The sequence below is a fragment of the Poecilia latipinna genome, unplaced genomic scaffold (genome assembly GCF_001443285.1).
Source record: "Poecilia latipinna isolate Pla-1442-1.1 unplaced genomic scaffold, P_latipinna-1.0 Scaffold232, whole genome shotgun sequence".
NCBI classification, from domain to species: Eukaryota; Metazoa; Chordata; class Actinopteri; order Cyprinodontiformes; family Poeciliidae; genus Poecilia; species Poecilia latipinna.
The window spans coordinates 285,250-308,821 of NW_015112848.1; the positions used below are offsets into that span (position 1 = coordinate 285,250).

General features: G+C 37.1%; 1 protein-coding gene across 3 annotated transcripts; it reads left to right on the top strand.

The window, feature by feature from the left end:
- Nucleotides 1–205: 205 nt before the first annotated feature.
- On the top strand, nt 206–23,572 carry LOC106947276 (ligand-dependent corepressor). 3 transcript variants are annotated; one of them, XM_015032163.1, is made up of 7 exons: nt 206–324; nt 6,921–6,986; nt 7,656–7,735; nt 8,632–8,776; nt 8,935–9,252; nt 9,356–9,461; nt 17,903–23,572. In XM_015032163.1, exons 1-7 carry the CDS (start codon nt 228–230, stop codon nt 22,554–22,556), a joined length of 5,466 nt encoding a protein of 1,821 aa, XP_014887649.1. In that variant the 5' UTR covers nt 206–227; the 3' UTR covers nt 22,557–23,572. The 3 variants fall into 3 exon arrangements, with proteins under 3 accessions (XP_014887649.1, XP_014887650.1, XP_014887651.1); XM_015032164.1 differs by having other exon boundaries at nt 8,632–8,764; XM_015032165.1 differs by lacking the exon at nt 17,903–23,572 and adding an exon at nt 11,578–14,343.

The following is a 23,572-nucleotide window of genomic DNA, read 5'->3' on the forward strand; positions in this document are numbered from 1 at the left end:
CACACACGAATATTACAAAAATGACTAATACAATATCATTTCAACAGTAACCAGAGACAACTATGGAAATATTTCATGCAGTGGCAAAGTAAAATGATGAGATATGTCTATGTTAATGAGAAAGTGCTGGCTGTTCAGCTTCCCTTATCTCCGCGGGCGCGCGCCCGTTCCTACAGCTAAGCGCTTCCTCTTTGCGTGCTGGTGCCCGCCGCCAGAGAAAATAGAAAATGGCGAGTCTGTGCAAAAAGCAGCAATGCACAATCGACAGGCGCGGCTTTCGGCAGGAACTTGACTCTTGGCGACACAAACTTATTCATTGTGTAGGTAAGGAAACTGTCAGTGAGATATTTCACATTTTACGGGTTGAATTTCCCCTCGTTGTAGCTTTTTTCGGTGTAAATAACCATCTATTACCGGACTGACTCGGGGCATCTCCGAGCGACTTTTTGTCCTTAACTGTTTCTTTCCTACTGCAGCCAGTTGGGGTAGCTATTGAAGTGTTGCTGTTTTCTACAATATCACACCACCGAAGTTGGATTATTTGCTGGTTTTCTTAACATTGGGTCTCAGTTGTAGATATAAAGTATGCACTGGCCTAACGTTAGTTTGTTTAAAGGGCACCGTGCTTGTTTTAAAGGGAGTGTCAGTGGGTGTAGCGTCGGCTAAAGACGTACCCGTGCGCGGCGCGCTCCTGCGCTGCGATCATACTGTAATTTGGGTGGGGGAGGGCGACACAGACCCGTGAGGTGATGTTCTCAGTTAGAGTTTAAATTGCCACCCGTGGACGCGCTTATTGCTTTGAGGAAGTAGAGTAGACCCCACTGTTGGGAGAGTTTCCCGTTTTCACAATATGCAAACTTCCATAGGCTTGCAAAAGACAACAGTTAAAGACGTGTTGTACACTGCTGAGACTGTGTTGGTGCATAGTAGTAGTTTTATATATATATTTTTTAAATATGCTAAACTTAATAAACAATTTGTTTTAGTTGTAGTGTTTTAGTGTTATAGTTTATATCAGCATATTTTATACTGTGTGGAAGAAAATCTGCAAATTCAGACACTTCAACATTTTTTGTGCTTCAGTCATTGTAATGCAACACTTATTTTGTTTTGTCAACATGATATGGTAAAAAATGTTAAATGGCCTGAACGTATCCAGCGCTTTATAAGTCCAGTGGACCCCAAAACGTTTCACTCTACATTTATCCATTCACGCACACATTCACACACAGATGGTGATGTGTCAATCAGTGCAATATTAAAACAAAAGCTGTATTTGTTTATAAAGGGACACATCATTAAAAACAAAACAATAAAACCCAGCAAATTTTGAGTTGTGATTTGCACATATTCATCCAATATTACAAACCAAGTGGCCGTTAAAATTTTGTGGTTCAAGTAACTTGCACAAGGATTTTATTGCATTAAATGTGATTAATTACATAGATTTTAATACATTCAAAATTTTAGAAAATTTTCTTTCTTTTTACATACAAAAGTTATGAACTCTAACCTTTGTATTCATATGTTTCTTGTATGCCCATAAAACCTACGCACAAGGGACATCTGCAAACAGCAGTAGACAAAATAGAAAAACAGCAGTAGAACAAAAAGCTTTTTTTTTTTTTTTTGCCCAATGGGAGCTAATTTTTGGTGGAAAAAAAAAACACATGATCTGATGGGTTGCTGCAAAATACTATTGTTTGCAGTTTGTGCAAAAAGGAGGTTGTCTAGAATCGAAGCTATTCAAGCCTAAAAGACCATCTCAATGTGAAACATGTTGCAGCATGCACAGCGTCTCCAATCCTAACGTCCACATTTCTAAAGAAGCATTTTTTTCCCCCAAAGAAATGAGTTGAATGATCAAAAGGTTCCTGAAACTCTTGAAGCTGAATAGGTTTAATATCGCTTTGCACTAATCTGATAACCTAATATGGCAGCAAAAAGGTTTTTTTAATTGAAAATCCATATATTTTGGTAATATATGGATTTGTCAAGTGAATGGTCTACAACAAATTATATAGTGTGTTCAGTTAAAGTGTAATAAATTACCCAAAACTCAAAATCTAAATAGCAGTAATGGAATTCATATTTGGGTTCCACCATTGTTAATTTGTAATTTTAGGTTCTAATTGTTACTCTTTTCTGAGTAGAGACGTTTATCAAATCATTGATATTATTGTTGGATAACACGGAAGCAATTGACTGACCGATATTTTTAGTGTAATACATGTCAATAACTACTTGTGTGGGATGATTGCAGATGTTAAAGTACATTTTGAAACCAATTTATTTAACTGGTAGGGCATTGTCTATTTCAAAACATATAACTTAACATTTCATGGTCATAATCTGAAAATGTCACAGTAAATTAGTTTAATCTTCTTTCTTTTGTATGGAGATGGGTTAATGTTATTTATGTGTAATTTAAGTATGTAAAAGCCAAGATATGCACATTAAAAAAAAAGGTGGAATGATAAATCACAATATTTTGACTTAAAATAGTTACCTAAAGCTAATTGGAAAAAGCAAAGTTAGATTGGGAGTTATAGATGATTCGTAGTCATTTAAGTGTCACTCTTTAGAGCTGTTTGATTGACAGAACATTTTATACTTTATCCTCATTATGGTTTAAGTCAGTAAAATTAATATTCCAACTAAACAGGCAGAATAGAAAGTGGGTTTAGATTGTTAATAAAAAACCAAAAAAAAAAGTAACTAGACAATAGCAGCTTCTGAACTGCTCTCTGATGTTTTTCCAGGACTGTCTAGTCAGTTCTCTCTTTATGATTGACAAATGTCCCTTGTGTTTGGGCTATAATTGTGAAGCTGCAGAGTACATGACAACAGCATCAGCTTGTTGCCAGTAGAAAGGCATATTCAGTCCGGAACAACAAGGACATACTTTTGTTTGGCTTTTTGGTGGAGAGGGCTGCACGCCACCACCACTCCACTGTCCCTGAAATGGACATGTTGTTTAATGTGAACAGTAAAACTGCAGGGCGGAGACAAGCACAATTGTCCAGTAGAACAGCAGTAACAATTGTCTGTATGTTTTGCCCCATACATGCATTTATGGACCAACAACCCCCAGATGCAAAATGCGCTTCCAAAAAACTGTGCGTTCTGTGTGGATTTGGGGAAAATTCGGACTTATACAGCTGCCGCCGGCATTTAAAAAATCTCTAGAATGTGCGTCATTCAGACTAGCGTTTAAACATGCAGATGTGTGGGGTAAAAGATTTGCTCAAACACCAAACAAGCAAATACTGAAACTAGACAGACTAACTTGTTTGTAGCACATATTATTCATTCTCCCTCTGGTGGGTATGTGGCTTATGTTTTCCCATTAGCATTGTAGCCTGGTGTCTGAAATGATCCAGAGCTTTCATGAATGTATGAGACACAATCTTCAGGCGGATTCTTGGGCAGTTCCCACTACTCTTTTCATATTTTCTAAACAGTAATGACCGTCCTATATGTTTTTGAAGATTTGTTAGGATACTATCATCCTATTAGACTAATAGTTTACTTCATGTCGCACAATGTGTTTCAAGCACAATTTCATTTGAATGTGTGAAAATCATTTTGTAGGATAGCCTGATTAATTTATCATGTATTTGTGATGAATAATATCTGCAATCACATTTTAGCCCAGATAGGTGCAAATTATTTTTCATTTGTATTCACCTAAACTAAAGTACTTATTTTTTTTGCTGTAGTGATTTGCACCAACAAATGTTTTCAAATTTGGGTTGATAACTGACTTGGTCGCCACATGTTGAATATTTTTAAGACAACAATACATTTTTTTTTTTTTTAACTTGCTTGACTTTGTACTCTTTTGTCCCCAGTCATTTTACACCAAACCTACTTCTTCTGTACCCTGTCTTTGCACACAATTACTTTTTCATGACTCTAACGTGTCAATAATGATCTATTTTGAAATCTAATATGAAATTTGTGCCTCAAAATGCCAGCTTTCTGTTTTTTGTTTTTTGTTTTTTTTTACCTGATAAGATTTAGATCTGGCAAACTTCCAGGCTCCAGTTTTAATGAGCTTTTGGTTTTGCTTATGTCTGAAGGTGTTTTTACAGTAGCTGAGTGGGGGATGGGATCAGTAAAGTTTGGTGCAGCACTGCACCCCCTCAGCATTTAGAGCACTTTAGTATGGGTGTGACACACACAGAGCCTACAGTTCCTTGTTCGCTTGATTCGTTAAAACAAAGAGACATTAGCATGTACTTACCTTTGCAATGATAAATGAGTTGCTGACTGATCTTGTGCATTGGTGATTTAATCAGTCAAAATATATATATTTTTCCGCGTTAGCATGACGGCCCACTTCTGGAGAAAAAAAGTGAACAGAGTTTTGATCTTGGGTTACATCAATGTGCCACACAGGTTTATGTGTAGGATTTAAGGAAGTTATTCTGGTTGTAGATCTTGAGGGATTTCTCCTTGTAAGCAGTGGTGGGAGTGGTGTGATAAGGGTTACAAACAGCACTCTCCAAATCTTTCTGTCTCTGATTGGATTTGGATGTAGGTCAGAAGAAGGCTAAGGCAGATTGAACAGAGATATAGCTCACAATCAGTGTATGAAGGGTTTATGGCTAGGTTTGGGCAGTTTAAATGTCAATGCTTGACTAAAACATGGTTGGTGTCTTGCATGTTGTCTATGATATGTAGCTGTGGGATTTAATTTTGTTAACAACAGGAATGCTAAGGATTCAAAGTTTTCAAGTTCAGTTTTACAGATTTTAAACCTTGTAAATTGTTGTCTTGGATTTTAGAATTATGCCTTTCAATCACATAGCATAATCTTGTTTTATCCAAAATAATACATAACATCTAAATGAGATGAATCCTTAGCTAAAATCTAATGTAAGAAACTGTGGAAATGATTTTGAATGTATGACGATGTCTGTATTTAGAGGTTTGTTAGCTTTGAGTATTTTCCTGTACTAAAACTAATCATAAAAGGCAAGTCCCCTTTAGAAATGCCTAATACAAAACAAGTAGAACAATTAAAAACACAGCTGGACAAAACATTGTATCACATTTGCAAAATCATGGACTGCTTGGATGTAATATTTGGGAGTTTATTAATACTATAATAATAGTATTATTAATACTATTATTTCAAACACCAGTACTATTTTGGGAGTAATACAGAGTTTATTTTATTGTAGCATTTGTTTGACATGATTTATTACTATTATGTTGTGTATTATATCTGTTGGCTGTTATCTCTTTTCATTATGTTGCATCTGAGTTAATAACAGATTATTATATAGAACATATTTACTTTTTAAATCAGTAACTAAATGTTTTGTTTTTTATAAATGTTTAGTATGGCTTTAGAAAGAAGTTGTTTTGAGCCACAATTCACAACTGGATTTAAGCATGCAACACATAGTTTGTAGTGTATTTAATGAACTTGTAAAATGTGGCCATTTTCAGTTTTTTGCGGTCTTTGATTTTCCTTAACTTTCATCCTGTTGTAATAAATTCAGTAATTTAAGCACCTCTAAATGTTTCACGTATCCAAAAATAAGACATGGGTTTAAACAGGCTTTTGTTTCGTGTTGTAATCCATTGCAAGATATAATGTCCTCCTGTTTAAAAAAATAAATAAAAAATAAATAAAAAACATACAACATGACCTCAAAGTCGGGGATTACAGTGTGACACGTTTTTTTAAATGCCCTAAACTGAATTCCTGAAGAGTAGTTTGATGTCATGGTGCTGCACTGTCAAACCAAAGTGGATGACCCACTTTTCTTCTCCAGCCTCTGAAATATTTCAGCAATAGGATTGGATAGCTCTCCAGCTGAAGTCCTGTGCACTAACCCAGAAACAGACCCATGGCGCTATAGGCATCTCCACTTCATCCCCTCCCACCCCCCCCATCCACCCCTTTTATGTTTGGCTGCTGGAAAGTGGGTGGGAATTTGTAAGGCGGCAGAATGAGGCATTTTACCAGATGACAAGCTTTTCTGAATTCACTTTGAGCTTTGCAAGAGTATAGATGGAAAAGGCTGATACGATTTCTCTCTATCTGAGAAGGATTTTGTAAGTAGGCATTTTCTATTATCTGTAGAATTGCGATCATTAGTATACTCTGGCTCACTTTTGTTCATGATCTAAATGCTCACTAATCATATTTTTAGCTATGTAAAATACATTTTGATATTAACCTATTTTAAATCCTCTTTTGTTATGGGTCGCATGGCAAACAGTTGTGCTTATATTTGTGACAGTTCATTGGACAGATGTTGCCTTTGACCTCTTTAGTGCTTGATTTAACTCATGGTAGTTTCAGATTTATTTATTCTGACCCTGCGGCAGTTGGCAGGCTTTATATATTGTTCTGAATTAATGCATAGTTGAATTTTGTGCAGCAAAACAAACCATCTATTTAACAGCTGAGACTGTAGGATATCTCCTCAATCTGTACATGTGATATATGCAGTTGCACTTTCATTGGTTTGGGTCACTCCTGAGTTTTTTCACTCAAGGTTTTCTTTTAATTTCCCTGTCTCAGCTCTATAGATGCATAATTCAATATATATCACCTGGTGATGCTGTTGCTGGCTCTTTCATTTCATGCTATAGCAGCACTCTGAACTCTGTAGGTGCTTTAGTTGCCTGGCAACAGAAGAACAAAGTGTGTATTTACTGAATTCTAGAGATGCAGCTCATAATGTGTGTTTCCAAAGCATCACTTTAAGCCGCTGAAAAGGGAAAGACTTTTACTTGACCAAAACATAGAATCAGAATCTAATACATATGGGGTAGAAACATCATCTTCAAGGACTCACAGAGGTTTCTGTCCTGCTTTAGGTTTAATGAAATGTTATATTTATGTACAAATGTGAAATCAAATGTTTATTTTACTGAATTATGTCTACTTGCAGGTTTTGAGAGCATCCTTGAAGGTCTGATTGGTCCAGAGTTGGTAAAAGACCTAAAAGTATTTAAGGGTGAGTATCCCAGACCATTTTCTTTATCGCTAAGCTGTTACATGCTCATTATGACAATGCTCCTCCATTGTACCATCTGGTACCCATGCACATCGATCCAAGACAGACCCACTGCCAGCAGAAGAGAGGATGGCTTGTGTTTCTGCAATGTTTTTGATAGTGTGGGATCCTATGGACATTTTGGACAATATGTATTCTTACTAAGACAATAGGGAAGGTCTTATAATGGCTAAAAAAGATTTTTATTCATTAAATTTTCAGCTGGACATTCAGAAGGAATGATAGTACACTAACATGCATTCATGGTGGCCCTCTCCTGTATTTTATTTATATATTTATGTCCATTGCTTTATCATTAAATTAAAGAAAATCTGAATAAAAACGGAAACTGTACTCTTACGAAGTCAATAAGCATTTTTATTACAGTTTAACAATGTCCACCTGCGTTGATGAATGCAGTCTTTGCAAGAAATGCGTTGTCTTAAATATTCAGTGCTGAAAAAATTTCAAACTTAAGATTTTATACATTAACCACACAATCTTTATTTAAAGATTTTAAAATGAAATTAAATCTCAGTTATCTCAAATCTGTTTGTCATTAAGAAAGTGAAGCTACAAAACATGCAAGTGTCTTTTTTCCAACAACTTTCATCTGTTTTGTGTTCACAGATTTTGAACCTGTTGCTGTGTCTGACTGGTCATTTGATGAAAATTGTCTGTTCTGCTGTTTGAGGAGAGATAAAGTCAAAGTAAGATTATTTTTCTTCTTTTTTACACGTTCAAATGGCTTGTCTGTAGAGATGTGTTTTGTGATTTTTGTAGAATATGTCTGATTCTCTGACACTGCTTTTAGCTCATTGCAGTTTCTCTTTGAGAAATTTAATAAACAGCATTTAAAATACTTTTCTGGTCTTTCTGCTCTGGATGTCCATTAATTATTTATTTTATAATGTGAGGTGACTTTTCACACAGACAAGATCCTTTTAGATCGTCCTGTTTAGTTCACGTTTTTGTTACACGTCATGATCAATTTAAACCTACTGACCTAAAATAAGATATTTAAGTTAAACTACCAATATTATTTCCCTGTTCCATCTGCAGGGGTTGTTACAAGTCACTATGAACTCTAGGGAGTAATAAGGAATTGAAAAATGAGTGTGACGTAGTTAACTTAAAGTCTTCTTCTTCCACTAATAACTTCTATACTGAAAAGTGCTGTTGATACTACCACCCAATAGTGTTTGGATATGGTGAATTCATGGATCATAACAAGAGTTGATCATCAGGGATCATCAATGTATTATGGTGACAAGAGTGATTACTTTCTTTCTGTTTGATCATCATCGCTGATCAGTGATGATCAAACTGAAAGTTATCACTCTTGTCACCAAAATATACAATCTTTTAGTTTTAGAGCCAATTCAGTAAATGCTTGCCTAACATTACACTGCAAATATTTAAGTGTACATCTGAAAAATGTCAAACTGAATTTTTGTATAGTTTTCAAGCAGAGGCTCTCAACGCTCACATTCTCTCTAATTCATCATGTCTTATTAAAATGATCTACCAAGTGTATAAAGGCCCCTGTTTTGTGCATGCTGAATTATAAAGCCTAAATGTTTAACACATCTCTTTTATTTAACAGGAACACCTATTTGGCTTCAACAAGAATCATCTTGAAGATGCACCTAAACCTCTCCTAGTTAAAGATCAGATCAGAATCATCAGACTAGAGAAGAAGACTGAGGAGTTTTTCAATGCAATTCTTTGCAGAAAAGGTATTTCTGCAGGTTTGTGACATTGTTACTGTGTTGAATACTTTCCAGTTGGGATTACACTAAACTTAAACAAGATTAATGTTATTTAAATGTTGTGTTGTTTCTGGCATGTCTCCTGATCAAGACTGAGAAGGGATACACACTAAGCAGTTTTTACCTCTGTGTTTCAGATGTGCCAAATTTCTCAGATCCACACATTCCAGTAGTGGCTCGAGAGATTCTTCAGAGAATGATCAGCCAGTTTGCAGCCGAATATACCTCAAAAACCAGCTCTCCTCAGGACAGTCGCTCAGACTCCCCGTCTCGCTCTGACCAAAGCCGGCTGGCCCCACTCCTTCCGTCAGGGACTACTTCAACCAACCCTGCTAACACCCTGGTTGGAGCAGCACAAAACCAGAACCCAGTCCTGAGCAAGCTTCTCATGGCTGACCAGGATGCTCCCTTAGACCTCACCATTAAAAAGCCTGCGGCAGAGCCCCACGAACAAGGTAATTTGAAACAGATTGGTAAAAGCTTACAAGTATGCTGACGATGGTGAAGTCTGCAAGGATCTCAAAAACTCTCTATATATATGTGTGTGTGTTTTGATAGATGGAGTTCTTGACTTATCTATCAAAAAGAATCGCTGTAGCAGCAGCAACAGCAGCATATCTTCCCGCAGTGTCTGCCTTTCCCCAGCTACAGTCTCGCTGAAGTGGTAAGAATCTTTTCTTCCTCTTTTGTTTCTATTGGCACAGATCGTGTTGATACTTTTTCTTATTGTGAAGTATAACAAAAAATGGCTAGATTATGTAGTTTGATATGCTGACATCAAAGTGCTGAGGTGATTAGACAAAAATCATCAGAAAAATTGGTCTGTTCACAAAAAGATATCTGGATAAGATATCTTTGCATCAAAATGGCATCTATCAATTTGCCTTCATCTTTACTTTTGCTTACAGTCGAAACCAAGTTCAGAGATATCTGATATGGATATCTTTGCATGAGAGAAAAAAATACCTTTGTGAACAAACGTGAAGCTCTCTTTTCAATTTCCAGTAGAATATAGTTTGTAATTTTACTACCTCTACTAAACTTTCAAAAAGTAATACTGTTGTGTATTAGAAAGCACTGGAGCTATCTCTATTTTAATAGTTAGCAACTTAGTTAACTAGAAAGTTAACCAAGTTGCTAACTATAAGCAACTTGACTAACTATAGCTTTGACTACAAAACTATAGTTAGCCGAGTTTTGGCTATAGTTTTGTTTACAATCACCATTCTGTCCCAAAATTTTGGCTGGCCTGATATTATTATTGCATACTGTGGGACTCACAATAATGCTGACTCAGAAAATCATGTGAAAATATAATTTGAGGATTTAACAGGTTCTGCAATAGAATCAACACGGTGTTATATTTTAGTGTAACAAATCTTTTAAACTGAGCTGATTTCTTTTACTGAGTTCATTTAGTATTTGGTCAGTTTATATTCAGTATCCCTTAAATATAGTACCGAGTTAAACTGAAATGGATAGTGGATTATTTAACTGTTTTATTTCACTACATGCTTTTATATGAAAGAATGGCATCTGTTGATTTGACTTCATTTTTACTTACAGCCATAACCTGGTTTTGTTTTATTTTTGATATGTTTTTATTTTCAATACTAATTATTATTAGTTGGGATTTGTTTGGTTTTTAATCTTTTGAATCTTTTTACTCACCCAGACTTGAATGTGCCTTTTTAATCAAATAAAAATGTTTGGTTTATTTAAGCATTAGTTTCTTTGAACTCTCACAGTATTGTGCCTTGAGAGCTGAATGACCTTTCTAGTTATACAACATGTAGCTTGCATCCATTTCTGAATCATACATTTGTGAATATTGTGCCTCAGAAGGACAAAATGGCATCCAAGCAGCTAAAATTTTCCAGTTTTACAATGATGTGTTCTACTCAGGGATCAGCAAGTTAAATATAGAAAGATGCAGTTTTCTTTCCTTTTCATTGAATGCATAAAGATTAATAACTCCTGCCTTTAGGGCTGAAAATATGTGATCACCATTATGAGTTTTAGGAATAGTCCTTTAATTCCTCCATTTATTCATTTTATTACCTTATTGGTAAATAAAAAGGGCACTGAAATGGGTTGTTACAAGAAAGATGTTGATTAAATTTGAAAGACTGAATAGATAGGTAATATGATGAAGTGCACAATGATGAACCTTAATCTTCACTTAGTCATCTATAAGGATTCAAGTCAAACTTGCAACACAATAATCCTCTCCTGGGATGCTCCTTATATTGCTGCACTTGATCCATGGTAATGTTGCATATAAAATCTCAACATCTTTTTCTCTATTAATTATCATGTTATAAATACAATGCCCTGTGTAAAATCACAGATCCCTTATTGGAAGAATAATCCCTTTTTTTTGTTCCGCATTTTGAACCACATGAATGAATTGCCAAAAAAACCAACAACAACAACAAAAAAACACAACTGCAGTTTCAATGCTTTATTTTGCTTCAATTTTAGTTTTGCTTTTATTTTCCCTTCCTTTGCTTTGCTTTTATTTCTTTATCATGTTCCTGCAAAAATTGTACAGTTTTCCTCAAAAATAAAGAAATAAAAATTGTGAAACCAGAGCCGTTTTTATTCTGAAATGTAAAGATATTTTGGACAGTGACTTTAACAACAATAATGTTACCTAAACAATGTCATGTAATAAAGGAGTGGCCAACATCCTCCCCCCCCACAACCATCCACCTTTAGAAAGATAAAAGGACACTGTGCAAGCTCTGCTTACATCCAATCTCCTTCCATCCAATCAGGCCGTCGTTGAGAGCGGACGGACAAGTCGGGCTGTTTATGAAGAACCTACAGAATGGGAGGAGGAGGGAGAATATCGGCCATTCTGCCTGTTTTAAGCCTACCTCATCACTTGCATACTCGCTGCACATCAAAAAGGAGCCCAAACTGGAGAGCGTCCCCAAGTCAGCACTTAGCCAATCCCACGGGTGCAACCACACCGAGCTTCCAGGCAGAAATACTGCTTCTTCCTGGAATTGCAAAACCAATTTTGGAGCCCTGCTGAAACTTAAAACCAGTGATGATGCTAATGAGCAGTTTAAAGATATACCGCAACTTTTGGAAGCCGCTGGACTTTTGTCCAAGTCACTTTCTACTGAGAAAGAATACATTAAGGAGGCAAACAAAAGTCAAGGGCATTCCCTATCTTGCTCACAGTCTTTTGACATCAAGATTCCTCATGTGCGAGTTTTAACTACAGGAACAAAGCCTTCTTGGGATTCTACGCCTTCTGAATATTCAGATGTAGCCAGTAAAAATGTTGTTGGAAAGAAGCTTTGCTCTATACTTCCCAGACAGATCCAGAAAAGGAGCAGTGTGGGATCTAACAGCTCAGGGTCAGAGAAGGAATACTGGTCTTTTCCCACTGACCACCACGCCTTTGCGGGGAATTGTTCTGCGGACTCAGAAACAGATCCAGGAAGCAGGGTCCCCAGGAAGAAGCGAGGGCGATATCGGCAGTACAACACTGAGCTTCTCGAAGAGGCTATAGTGGTTGTGATGGGTGGGAAAATGAGCGTGTCCAAAGCCCAGTCTGTCTATGGGATTCCACACAGTACCCTGGAATACAAGGTTAAAGAGCGTCTAGGAACCTTAAAACATCCTCCCAAAAAGAAACTCAAATTGACCAGTAATGTGGACGAGGAGGGTGTTTTATTGTCTCCTGATGTGATGGAGAGCACCGTCAACATCCTCTCCCAGGATAGAGAGAAGCCACTGCAAGAAACTGGAAATAATTTTAATAATGTCCAATGAGTGAGTTTTTTTCTGAAACCAACTAACAGTGATGGGCTTTTTTTTATTAACCAAGTCATCTGCTGCATTGGTTTTCCACAAAACCTCAATAACATTATTTATTAACGTATTTATTTTATCTCCAGTCCTGATTATATTTACTTATGATATTCAAGTATGTAAGTGTCTCCTTGCGGTACAAGTAGATTTTCAGTAAAATTGCAGAACTTATTTATTCACTTGTATGTTATTACATTAAGAAATTATGAAAAGATAAGTGGTCACTGTACACTGCAATGAGTTGTTACACACGGCAAATAAGAAGACCAGATATCTGGCGCCCCTGTGTGTTTCCTTTAAGAACTTTTCAAATCTTCAAAGTAAGTTTGCAGTAATTCTATGTAACTATAAAGATTAACTTACAAATTATTTATGGAAACATTTGCTTTTAAATTAAATTTGTATCTCATAATATGACATAATTATTAATTTATCAATTAAAAAAATATTTATTTATGAATATCGTATTCTAGCAAGACTGTCTTGCATTTTAATCCCCCTTTCTATCCCAGGTTAATATATATTTCCAAGCATGATTTTCATGCATGTGTAATTTATACTTTTTCTTCACTGCATTGAAGTGTAGTTCATATCGAGAGGCTAACTAACCCTTAGTCAAAGAAAATTTTTTGTATTAATGTCCGTTTATCACAATATGACAGGTACAGTGTGATTTGTTTAACTTTTGCCTCAAACAAGCTTCTCGCCCAGACAGGTTTGTTGGTCCTAGCCTTGAAATAACTTACAAACCAGTGGCACAGTAGTTCAGTTCTCAGTATGATTAGTTTTTGCACCAATAAGATGCTATTTGATCAAAATGGTGCTTTCTTTAATCAATACCTCAATAATCAGGTAACTATCAAGGGTATCGCAGTAAAAGACTCCCAGTGAAAGCTAGTTGTCAGACTTGTAATTCATGACAAAATTCATTGAAGTTTGTATTTTATGTTGGGGGAAAAAATATGAAAAGGTTTAAGAGGTATCAATACTTTACAATCACTGCAGGTGTAAATTGTTACCTACATGCTTGGGTATCCATTTACACCCTGCAGTGATAACTCTCTTTTCTTGAGGTAACGCTTTCCTTTATTCAGTTATGTCTTGTGGCACCTACTTCTTCACATTCTTATTAAACATTATTTATTGCTAAACTTCATAAGTTTAAATTAATTGGTTCCAAAACTAATCTATATCTTAGCAAAAAAAAAAAAAAAAAAAAAAAACCTTCGTCTGCCAGGCAACCTTATCAATGAACGCTTTGAGGTACTCCAGGGATGTCAATAAAATTGACATACTAATAATGGATAAGTATCAGGAGGAAATGTTTATTGAGGGCATATTTGCCAATTTGATCAAAATTTTTGCCTGTTTTTTCTTCTTTTTTTTTCCTTTGGCCCATCCAACAGTTCACATCAAAGATGCACCATCACTTTTATCTCAGGACGTTCTGGAGTAATGGAGTCATGATCCATTATTCTTTTTTCAGGTTAACACAACTCCAGCAAATCTTGCTATTGAAACTTTTGCAATACTCGCTGCCTTTTCAGATAGATACTGTTGACGTGGTTATTAATAGTAGATGTTTTCACTAAAATGTTCTTTTCACTACACTCTTATGATGTATAAAAAATTTAGATTTAGAAAAAAAAAGGCAATTATTTAAGAGTAAAACACGTTCAGGGATATAAACCTTTGGTATGTCAGCACAGTAACAATAGATAGCGAGTAAACCTACCAATTTATCATAGGTTGCTTCATGTAGTCTTTTTGACCAGTCTGGTCAAATGCAGGTGTTCATCTTCAAATGATTTTCAGTTATCAAATGTTTAAATTTTTTTTTCTCAGGTATTATTTATTGCTGGGGGAGGAAAAATACAAAAACTTCTTAAGCTATTTACGCAACATAAAACAGTGCAGTTGATTTTTGGTGTGTTTAGTTTTTTTATAGACAATCATCCAGTGCAACTTTGAAGACACTGATAGTTTCTTTTGTAATCAAAGTCATTCATTAATTTGATTCACATTTTGATTCACTGTTTTGTGTTTTTCACTCTGTTGTAACAGTGTTAATAACCAACTACCTCACAGGAACATAATAAGATTTTACTGTTATTATATTTGTAGCATTTTCCAATGCATACAACACACCGAATACTGTAAGACACTTTCACAGAATAAAAGCAGCTGTGCAATTTAACACATAAAATACATAAAAATGTAGTAGTATCTACATATTCTAGAGTTAGTAAATGCACTGTGATCTACTAATTGTCTATTACACTGATGTTAGTTTCTTCGGTAACACTTTATTTGAAGGGGGTTGAATAAGACTGACATGACACTGTCATAAACACCTGTCGTTAACATGAATAAGCCTTCATGAATATTTATGACTGTTGTCATAAAGTGTCATTCGGTAAATTATGACACTTTTATTAAAAAGTTGACATTATTCAAAATGTCTTTGTTATGACAACTTAACTTTAACCAAGAAATCATTACTGATATAAATTTGTTATAAAAGTATTACTGATTGCACTTTAAAAATTAGGTAACTTTATGTTATTAAAGGTAAAGTTTAAACAGTAATGATTTCTTGGTTAACGTCAAGTTGTCATATCAAAGACATTTTGAATAATGTCAACTTTGTATTAAAAGTGTCCAAATTTACAGAATGACGCTTTATGACAACAGTCATAAATATTCATGAAGGCTTATTCATGTTTATGAAAGTGTCATGACAGTCTTATTCACCCCCCTTCAACTAAAGTGTTACCGTTTCTTCTACTGAGGGTGTAAACTGTGTTATTATCTTGTTGTGATCCAAAACTTCATTTCTGCCTCAATTATTCCTCCGGCTTATAATACATCTTGTCCATGCACTTCTTTTCTGATATTAATACATTGTTTTCAGTATGCTTATAGCCACGTAACAACGAATGTAAACATCTATATCAAGAAAAAATATTACTACACACAAAAGTTGGTAAACATACGTGTATATCAGGGGTCCCCAAACTTTTTCCTGCGAGGGCCACATAGCTGTTCCTTTCTGTGGTCGGGGGCCGGTCTTAGTTTTTGCAGTAAAAAAAAACAAAGAAATTCTTGTCGACGGGGGGGGGAGACGACGACACTTTTGGATAGATTTTTACCCAGAATGGAAAAAACCGTGAGTGAAACGGTGACTGACGAGTATATATTCCATTGAGGGAAAGTAAGTTTCACAATTGTTCAAAAGCCCCCTGGTGGTTGAAGAAAAATCCACATATAAACCGGAAAATACAATATATGAAAAAAAACACTGAATGCTCTCTGGTATGAGCAGGCGGGCCGGATCCGGCATTGTTCAGGGGGCCGGACCAAATGACGTGGCGGGCCGGATCCGGCCCGCGGGCCGTAGTTTGGGGACCCCTGGTGTATATCTTGTAAATGTTGCTTAACTTAGTAAATACATGACAACCAAAGTCTCTTACTGATAATGTGGCTCTCAAAGTCACTGTACAGCGTTTGTGTCTTTGCTTTAGCATTTGAACAATATGAAGAAACGCAGCAGTAATTTTGCATGATTGAGCTAAACTGTGTGTTTTAGAAGGTTTATTGTATCTGTTGTAAATTGTCCTGAAGATGTTTTCATATTAACAGACGCTTGACCTTTGTGTGATTTGATGTAAAAATAAAAAAGTAGGAATTACTGTAACTTTGCATTGGATGTAAACCAGTTCAACGTCTCAACAAAGTTTGAACGTCAGAGTGCTGTCATATTAAAAATAATAAAAATATTGTTGAGAAGTTCACATATTTTAGTAACTAAATTCATTAAGTGAAATGGATTATATGGTTTAGTTACACACAAACTGTTTTCAAGCCTCTATTTGATTTGACACAGCGAATGGAAACGGTTAATATTAGAATATTAAATCAGACTATTCAAAACATTTCAAAACAAAAATGTGGGTTAATAAAAACATTAATGCCTGCTTAAAGGTTGTTTTCAAAATGTACTTCAAACTCTACTTTGACTAACGGTCCTCAAAACAAAAACCATATATTCTAATTTATTGAACATGACAGCATACAAAAATTGTCTATGATTTATAATTTGTAATGTATAGATTCTGTATATTCCAGTACTATATCAGCCATGTGGATGAATTTGCCTGTTTGCAAGATTGGATAAGTTGTTTTAGTGGAAGAATAATGCCTGTACTCGGTGTCCGTTCCTCATGGCAATGCTCAACGACACCCTCAGGGACAACACTTTTCTTATTTGTTATTCAGGTACTCCACTTTACACCTTAAACTTTGCAAGCAGAGATGTGAAGTTAATAAACACCACCTTTAACAGTATGATGGGTTCTAGTTGCAGGAAAGCCTGTTTTTTAATCTCAAATTTATTTTTAAAACGCCAACAGGTACATTAGCATTTTTGCCAAGATGTGTACATTTACTATTTGAGTGTTTGTTTTCAGTTTTAAATTATTGTGGTGAATGTTAGTCTTTATGTTTTGGTCTGTGCCTGAAAAAGTTTAATGAAAAACGACTAAATGCAAAATCTTTGTGTGATTTACTTTTTAATTAATCCAATGTTTTTTTCGTCATGCATAACTATACACTGTACTAACACTTCAAAAGAGATTATGTTCTTGCTCGAAAACTAATTTTAAAATTTCTTTGGTCCATTTTTGTATATGAGAGCCAACACAATTTAACTGTGTTCCAAACAGAACTCTTTATTCAAATGTGTTTTTCCTAAAGGTATAATATTAAGAAAGATATAATCCAAGTGTTCTTTGTTCCCCCAAAAAAGTGACTACCAGACACTAAAGCATCAGATTTTCTTCTGACCACATATGCTACCACATTTTTATGACATGTCATCTCAGTAATCCAGATGTGATGATTTTGTTTTAAATAAGCTTGATATGAAATCTGATGTACTGAACTGCCCATATGTACTTGTTACCAATGAAAAATGTGTGTTTGACCTATATCAAACTGGACTACCATCACAGTCTTGTGCATGTATTATTTTATGCATATATATGTATGTTTAATGTAAGCACTAAAAAAAATGTGCTTGGTCAAGTTCACTGGATGAATGATTCAGTTTCAGATTTGCTTATTCTTCTAATAAATATGCAACATATAAAATCTGATATTAGTGTTCTTCTTTTTCACTTGTTTGCAAGCACTTAATTTTGTATCCACATCCATAATTTCTGGTGTATCAAACATTAGTAATGCTAATTTGTTTTATTCTTCTTGTCTCCGTAGTGAGTCTCCAGACTACCGTTCTTCAAAAGCAAAAGATCTGCAGTCCACCTCCACATTGGAACAATTCATGGCAAAACTGTGTCCTCACCACCAGAGACGGATAGTAGATGCAATAGGTTTTCTTCAAACGGAAGTCAAGGCTCATGCATCCTCTAATGTACAAAAATCATCTGACTCTACCTCTGGCGTTCGAGGGAAAGCATCTCTGAATTCAGACTCTAGCAGTACAATCCCAGAGAAATCACGTCCTGAGCTAAAACTTCCCAATGAATCCACTCCTAAAGCTGAAGTCCTGGAATTCCCCAATTCTGTCCCAAACAGCGATTCACAGAAGAAGATTCCAGAGGATGCGGTGTCCTTGAAAACATCTATAACCCCAGGCCCGCCTTTGGATGTTTTTAGCCTTGGTTTCGGGAGTAACCAACCTCGGGTCAGTTCCACCCCGAGTTCAGTGGATGGAGAAAACAATCGTCAGAGTGATCAGCCACCTGTTCGGATGAAGATCAAAACCAGCAGTGCTGCTGCTGGTAAGAAGCTGTCCTGTGTGCTCGATAACCCTCTTTCTTCTCCCTTCCATTTTCTCGAGGAGAAAAGGGGTTCATCCAATAGATCAGAGACACACAGTGCCAGACTTAGCTCCTCTGTGAAAAGACACAGTCAGTTGAATGTCACTCCTCAAGCTAGTCAGAAAGAGGTTCTTGAACATCAGAAAGATAAGACGGCAAAAGTGTTTCCAATCCATGCGTCCTTTCCCTCAAATTCTGTTCGAACAGCGAGAAAGACTGTCAGGGTATCCTCTGAAAATCAGGTCAGGGACAATGCCTGTAGGGAAATAGTTGACCCTGATATCGGCAACTGTGACATTGTTTTTATTGACAAACCAATTACAGATTGTTTAAAGGAAAAGCGCCGCGGCATGGCCCCCCGCCGTAATGCCAGAAAAAGTACTAGGGGGCATATGTATTCAGATGACATTTGGGAGTTGAAAACAGTTCGCACATTAGCCGGAAGGGGCAACTGTCCAAACCCAATGCCAGAGATGACTACACTGGTCACGCCGAAACAAATTCTGACCAAACCTGAAGGTCTACCACCAGTAGATATGCCTTTTGCTGGGACATTCTCAGAAACAGTGAATCAACAAATTCCCTCAGAGGAATCGAATGAGCATGTCATTTCAGGAGCAGGAGATGTTGTAGAGGTAGCCGCTAGTAAAGTAGATGCCGTAGAGGTTGAAATGAGTCAAACCGATCAGGGCCAGAATAAGGTCCAGTCTGGTTCACCACCTCTTATGAACCTTCTAGTAGAGAGCCAAGAAACTCTTCCAGACACTTTAACAGATCAAGAGACAATGAACGATCTAGGGATGGCAAAAGAAATTGGAGAAAGTGTTGGTCCGCCTTCATATGAATCAACAACCAAAAACGAGCCAGAGTCTCAACAGGCTATACTGGACAATACAGAGCAAACGGTTACAGAGACACAAGTAGACTCATTAGAGAGTCTAACCACAGAAGAGGCAGAGCACCAGCTTTCATCAGATAAACTTCTCAGTTGTGAGAATGATATTCAGAATAGTTCTGATACAGTACATCTAGTGGAGGAAGAGATAAAGAAAGATAAAGAGGAAAAAACGCAAGAGGAGCAAAGTCAGGAGATTCAACCTCAGACGGAGTTGCATTGCGATAATGTTGAAAGGACAGAAATGTCAGTTTCTACAAGTATAGCAGAGGAACTGACTGTAGTAAGGACAGAAACTGAAATGCCAGAAACCAAGAACTCTGTTGAACCTGTAGAGACAACAAATAATGAAGCTGAGTGCGATGAGCCTGCAAAGCCAGTTGATGAGCTGCCAAAGGAGTTGCCACCTTGGCATAGGAAAATAGACACCGAAGCTCAGCTGCCAGATCAGTTGAGACAGACAGAGCCAGTAATAGTTGGCTTTGTCAATGGTAAACCAGTTTCAGCCTCAGACAGGAGTCTGCGCCATAGAGCTGATAGGAACCCAACACCCTCAAGTAAAACTCCAGTAAAATCTTGTCAGAATCTACTTATCTGTAGTGTTTCGGATCCTACACCTACGTCTGCTGTTGAAAACAAAAAACCAGAGGAACCTCAACTAGAAACAAACACATTTGAGACTGCTATGATTCAACAAGATATGGAACCGTCCTCTGACCTGCCCTCAAGCAAAACATCTAAATTACCTTCAAGGACTAAAGAAACCCCAAAACAAAAAAGTTCTCCCAGAAATCAGCGCAGGATACCTGTGCCTTCTGATCAGTCTGCTGATCAAACTGAAAGTACGGTATCAAAACGTCAACTGAGATCAGCCAGTCAAAAGACAGCAGCTTCTATTTCAAGTATTATCACCTCCATTTCCTCCCCAAAGCCTTCAACTCTTATTCTTCCACCTGCGGAACAGCTACCTTCCCTCCGCATCCCCCCCTTTTCATTACCGCTTACCATATCCTCTCTTGACAAGCATTCTGACCCCTCAGTTTCTGAATGCTCCCAACAGCATAAGGTCTCTGAGACTGTGCTACCAAACCCTAAAAATATACAACCAATTAAGGCCATTTCCGAAGACACCCAAAAGAATAAACTTGTGAGTGAATCTGAGACTAAACAAACGTTAAGATCAGGTAAAGTTGTTTCAGATAACAATAAAAATGAGAAACAACACCTTAGTACTGAGGAATCAAATTCTTTAGAAAAGCCATCCCCCGTAAAGACTGAAAATCAGACTGATTTTGTGCCAACAAGTAACAAACGTGGGCTTCGAAAGAACTCAGATGGAGGTGAGTCTGAATTAATCCAAAAGCAAAACGCAACTCTTGTAGAAGACAGGCTAGCAGGTGAAGATAAGGATGCTTCCATATCAGAGAGACCCAAGAGAATGCCATTAAGAAGTGAGACCAGTAAGGGTGAAATGTCTGACGAGGCTGTTTCTCAGTCACCGCCGCCAGATAACAAGAAATTAGTCTTGAGATCACAAAGATCTACCCCACATTCCACCAGTGTTGCTGACACTCCAAAGCAAATTGATGTAGTTTCCCCTGTCCGAATAATCCCAGAAAGAACAGCCAAAACTCAGTTGAAACCCACCTCTGGGACTGTTGCGCCATTGACCCACAGCGCCCAAACCCCTGTCATTGCCCCAAAACAAGAACCCCCTAAACAAACTGTCAACAAATTCTTTCAAGCTCTTACTGGTGAAGAGAACCAACACTTAATTTCAAACTTGAATACTAAATATGATAAAATGCTAAAGGGTTGGGTACAAATGGACAAAGAGGGTCAGCCAACAGCAAAATACAAAAACAAATCAGACAGACAGGCAGCTATATGGAAGAGTAAACGGAGGGCACGAAAACCAAAGTCTTCAGAGCAGCAGAAATACTCTCCTGTCCAAATGCTTTTCATGAAAGGATTCAGTCTCACCAGCATCTGTCGCTGGTTCCTTGATTCAACAGAAACCAAGTCCCTTGTTATTGTCAAGAAGGTGAATACACGTCTTCCATCCGAAACTCAGCTGTGCTTCCACAGCTCATCGACTGGGTCAGGGTCCGCACAGGACGCATTTCCAAGCCTTCAAGCAGAACGCTTAAAGAAACATTTGAAAAAATTTGCCATTGCTTCTCCTGTAAAAAGCAACCCCAGAAGTCAGAAACTTATTGCTAAAGCACTTGAACAAGAGGCAAACACACTCAAGAGAGCAGAATTTCCTAGCGGTACTCAAAATTTGAGTAAATACTCTGCTACCAAAGCCAGTGCCCAAAAAGGTGAATCACAAAAACCTTCTGGAAAATCTAAGAATCCAGCTAGTGCAAGAATCCTGAGGAAATACTCCAATATTCGAGGGAAGATGCAAGGTCAGCAAAGCACTGTTGGAATGAAAAGGGGTTCAAAAATGCTAAAAAACAAGAAATCAGTGGTTGTTACGAAGTCATCTGCTAAATCAAATCTAAACTCACATTTAAAGGTGAAGAAATCTACTGTACCTGTCAGCAAAAAAATCAAAGAGTCTGCTGCAAAACTGGCAAGAAGGAAGATTTTGACTGTGAGTAAGGCAACAAAGCCCTCTCTTCCAAAAAGGGCTGTCAAGACTCAGGCCAACAAAGCTTCAAAAGACAAAAGCAAGACAAAACTACCAAAGAGATGTTCGCAACGACTTGGGTCCCCTAAAGTACCTGAGTATCAGCCTGTCGACACATCAAAGAGCAAGATCAGCAGCAAAAAAATGAACGAAGTAGAACGTGAAGTAAATAAGAAAAAACCTCAAACTAAGGAATCTGCTCACAGCACAATTGTGGAAAGCAAGGGTAAAGAGATTGCTGCTGAAACGCCACAGCAGGGCGTTGACGTAAAGGCTTCAGGCTCCTCTGACCAGGTACAAACGAGGTCCCAGAGAAAAATGGAGGCAGCGACCCCTTTGAGTGGGAGTCTTGGCAATCCTTCAAAGAGAGCCAAAAAGGCATCACTGGCAGAATCTCTTAAAGCGGCCACTGAAGTAGATGGACCTAAGCTAACAAGAAGTGGAGCTTTGAAGAGGAGTCAGGCATCGTCACTGCCGCGCAGTGGAACTAAGGTTGCCACCAAGAGAGCCCAGGAACTCCAAGAGACCCCTGCAAAGCGCACCAGGACAAAATAAAATGGACCTTTTTGGAGAGAAATTCTTTATCTAGAGGAATTTTGTTAATTTTATTTTACTAGGACCAAAAATATCTATTTTGTACTCGCCCCAAACTCTCTGGATAATTCTCCTCTCAGAAGGAGCAGAATTTTGAAATTCGTCCATGCTTTTGTAAAGCTTGATGGTGAAAACGCAAACATGGTGCCGTAATTCCTGAACTGTTTTTTTCCTGTGTTCAGGAACTACAGAGAAGTCCTGAAAGATGTCTGACAAATGTAGTTACTTTGTGTTTCTGCACTCTATGAAAATGGCTGGAGATAACAAATGTCTGACAAACCTCCATTTTAGAAGGTCAGATCATAAGCATCAAGCTTATATGGAATTCATCCTCACTCTTGTGCTTCTACAGTCTGTCTTTTCTTTTTTGTATATATTTATAGTTTTAGATGATGGCATGTTCTACATTAATTTTTTGGAGCGGGAGGGAGCTTTGAATCAAAGTTTCACGTATGGTAAGTTGGCAGTTTGTGTCTCCAGCCAGTCTTCCAATCACAACATTGTGAATATGTGACGTTGTGAACCAGGTGCCTTATTTATGAAATGTATTGTAAATGAATGTGTTGCTAAATGTGAAAAGTTCTCTTCATGGAGATGCAGTTGACCTTCTTTGCTTCAAGAAGCAATTAGGATGTGGTATTGTGCGCCTCTTGCTCTGGCTGCAAGTTCTTCTGATCGGATTTTGGGACTTCCCTGGCAGGTTTACTTTTATGCCCATTTTCCCCCAAAGCATTAACAGAAAATTGTTATTATAGCTTCATTAGATGTTAAGATCTGCATTGTTTATTCAAAGACATGGTTGTGGTGTTTGTGTGTCATACGTTTTGTGTTGTTTTTGTTTGTGGTCAGGTGTCATTGCTGTGTTTATCTACACCTACCGTTCTTGTTGATGAGTTTCAGAAAACCAATCAAACCAGATGTTAAACCCCACCTTTTATTTAAACACCAAATCTTCAGAGAACACATCCCAGAGGGAA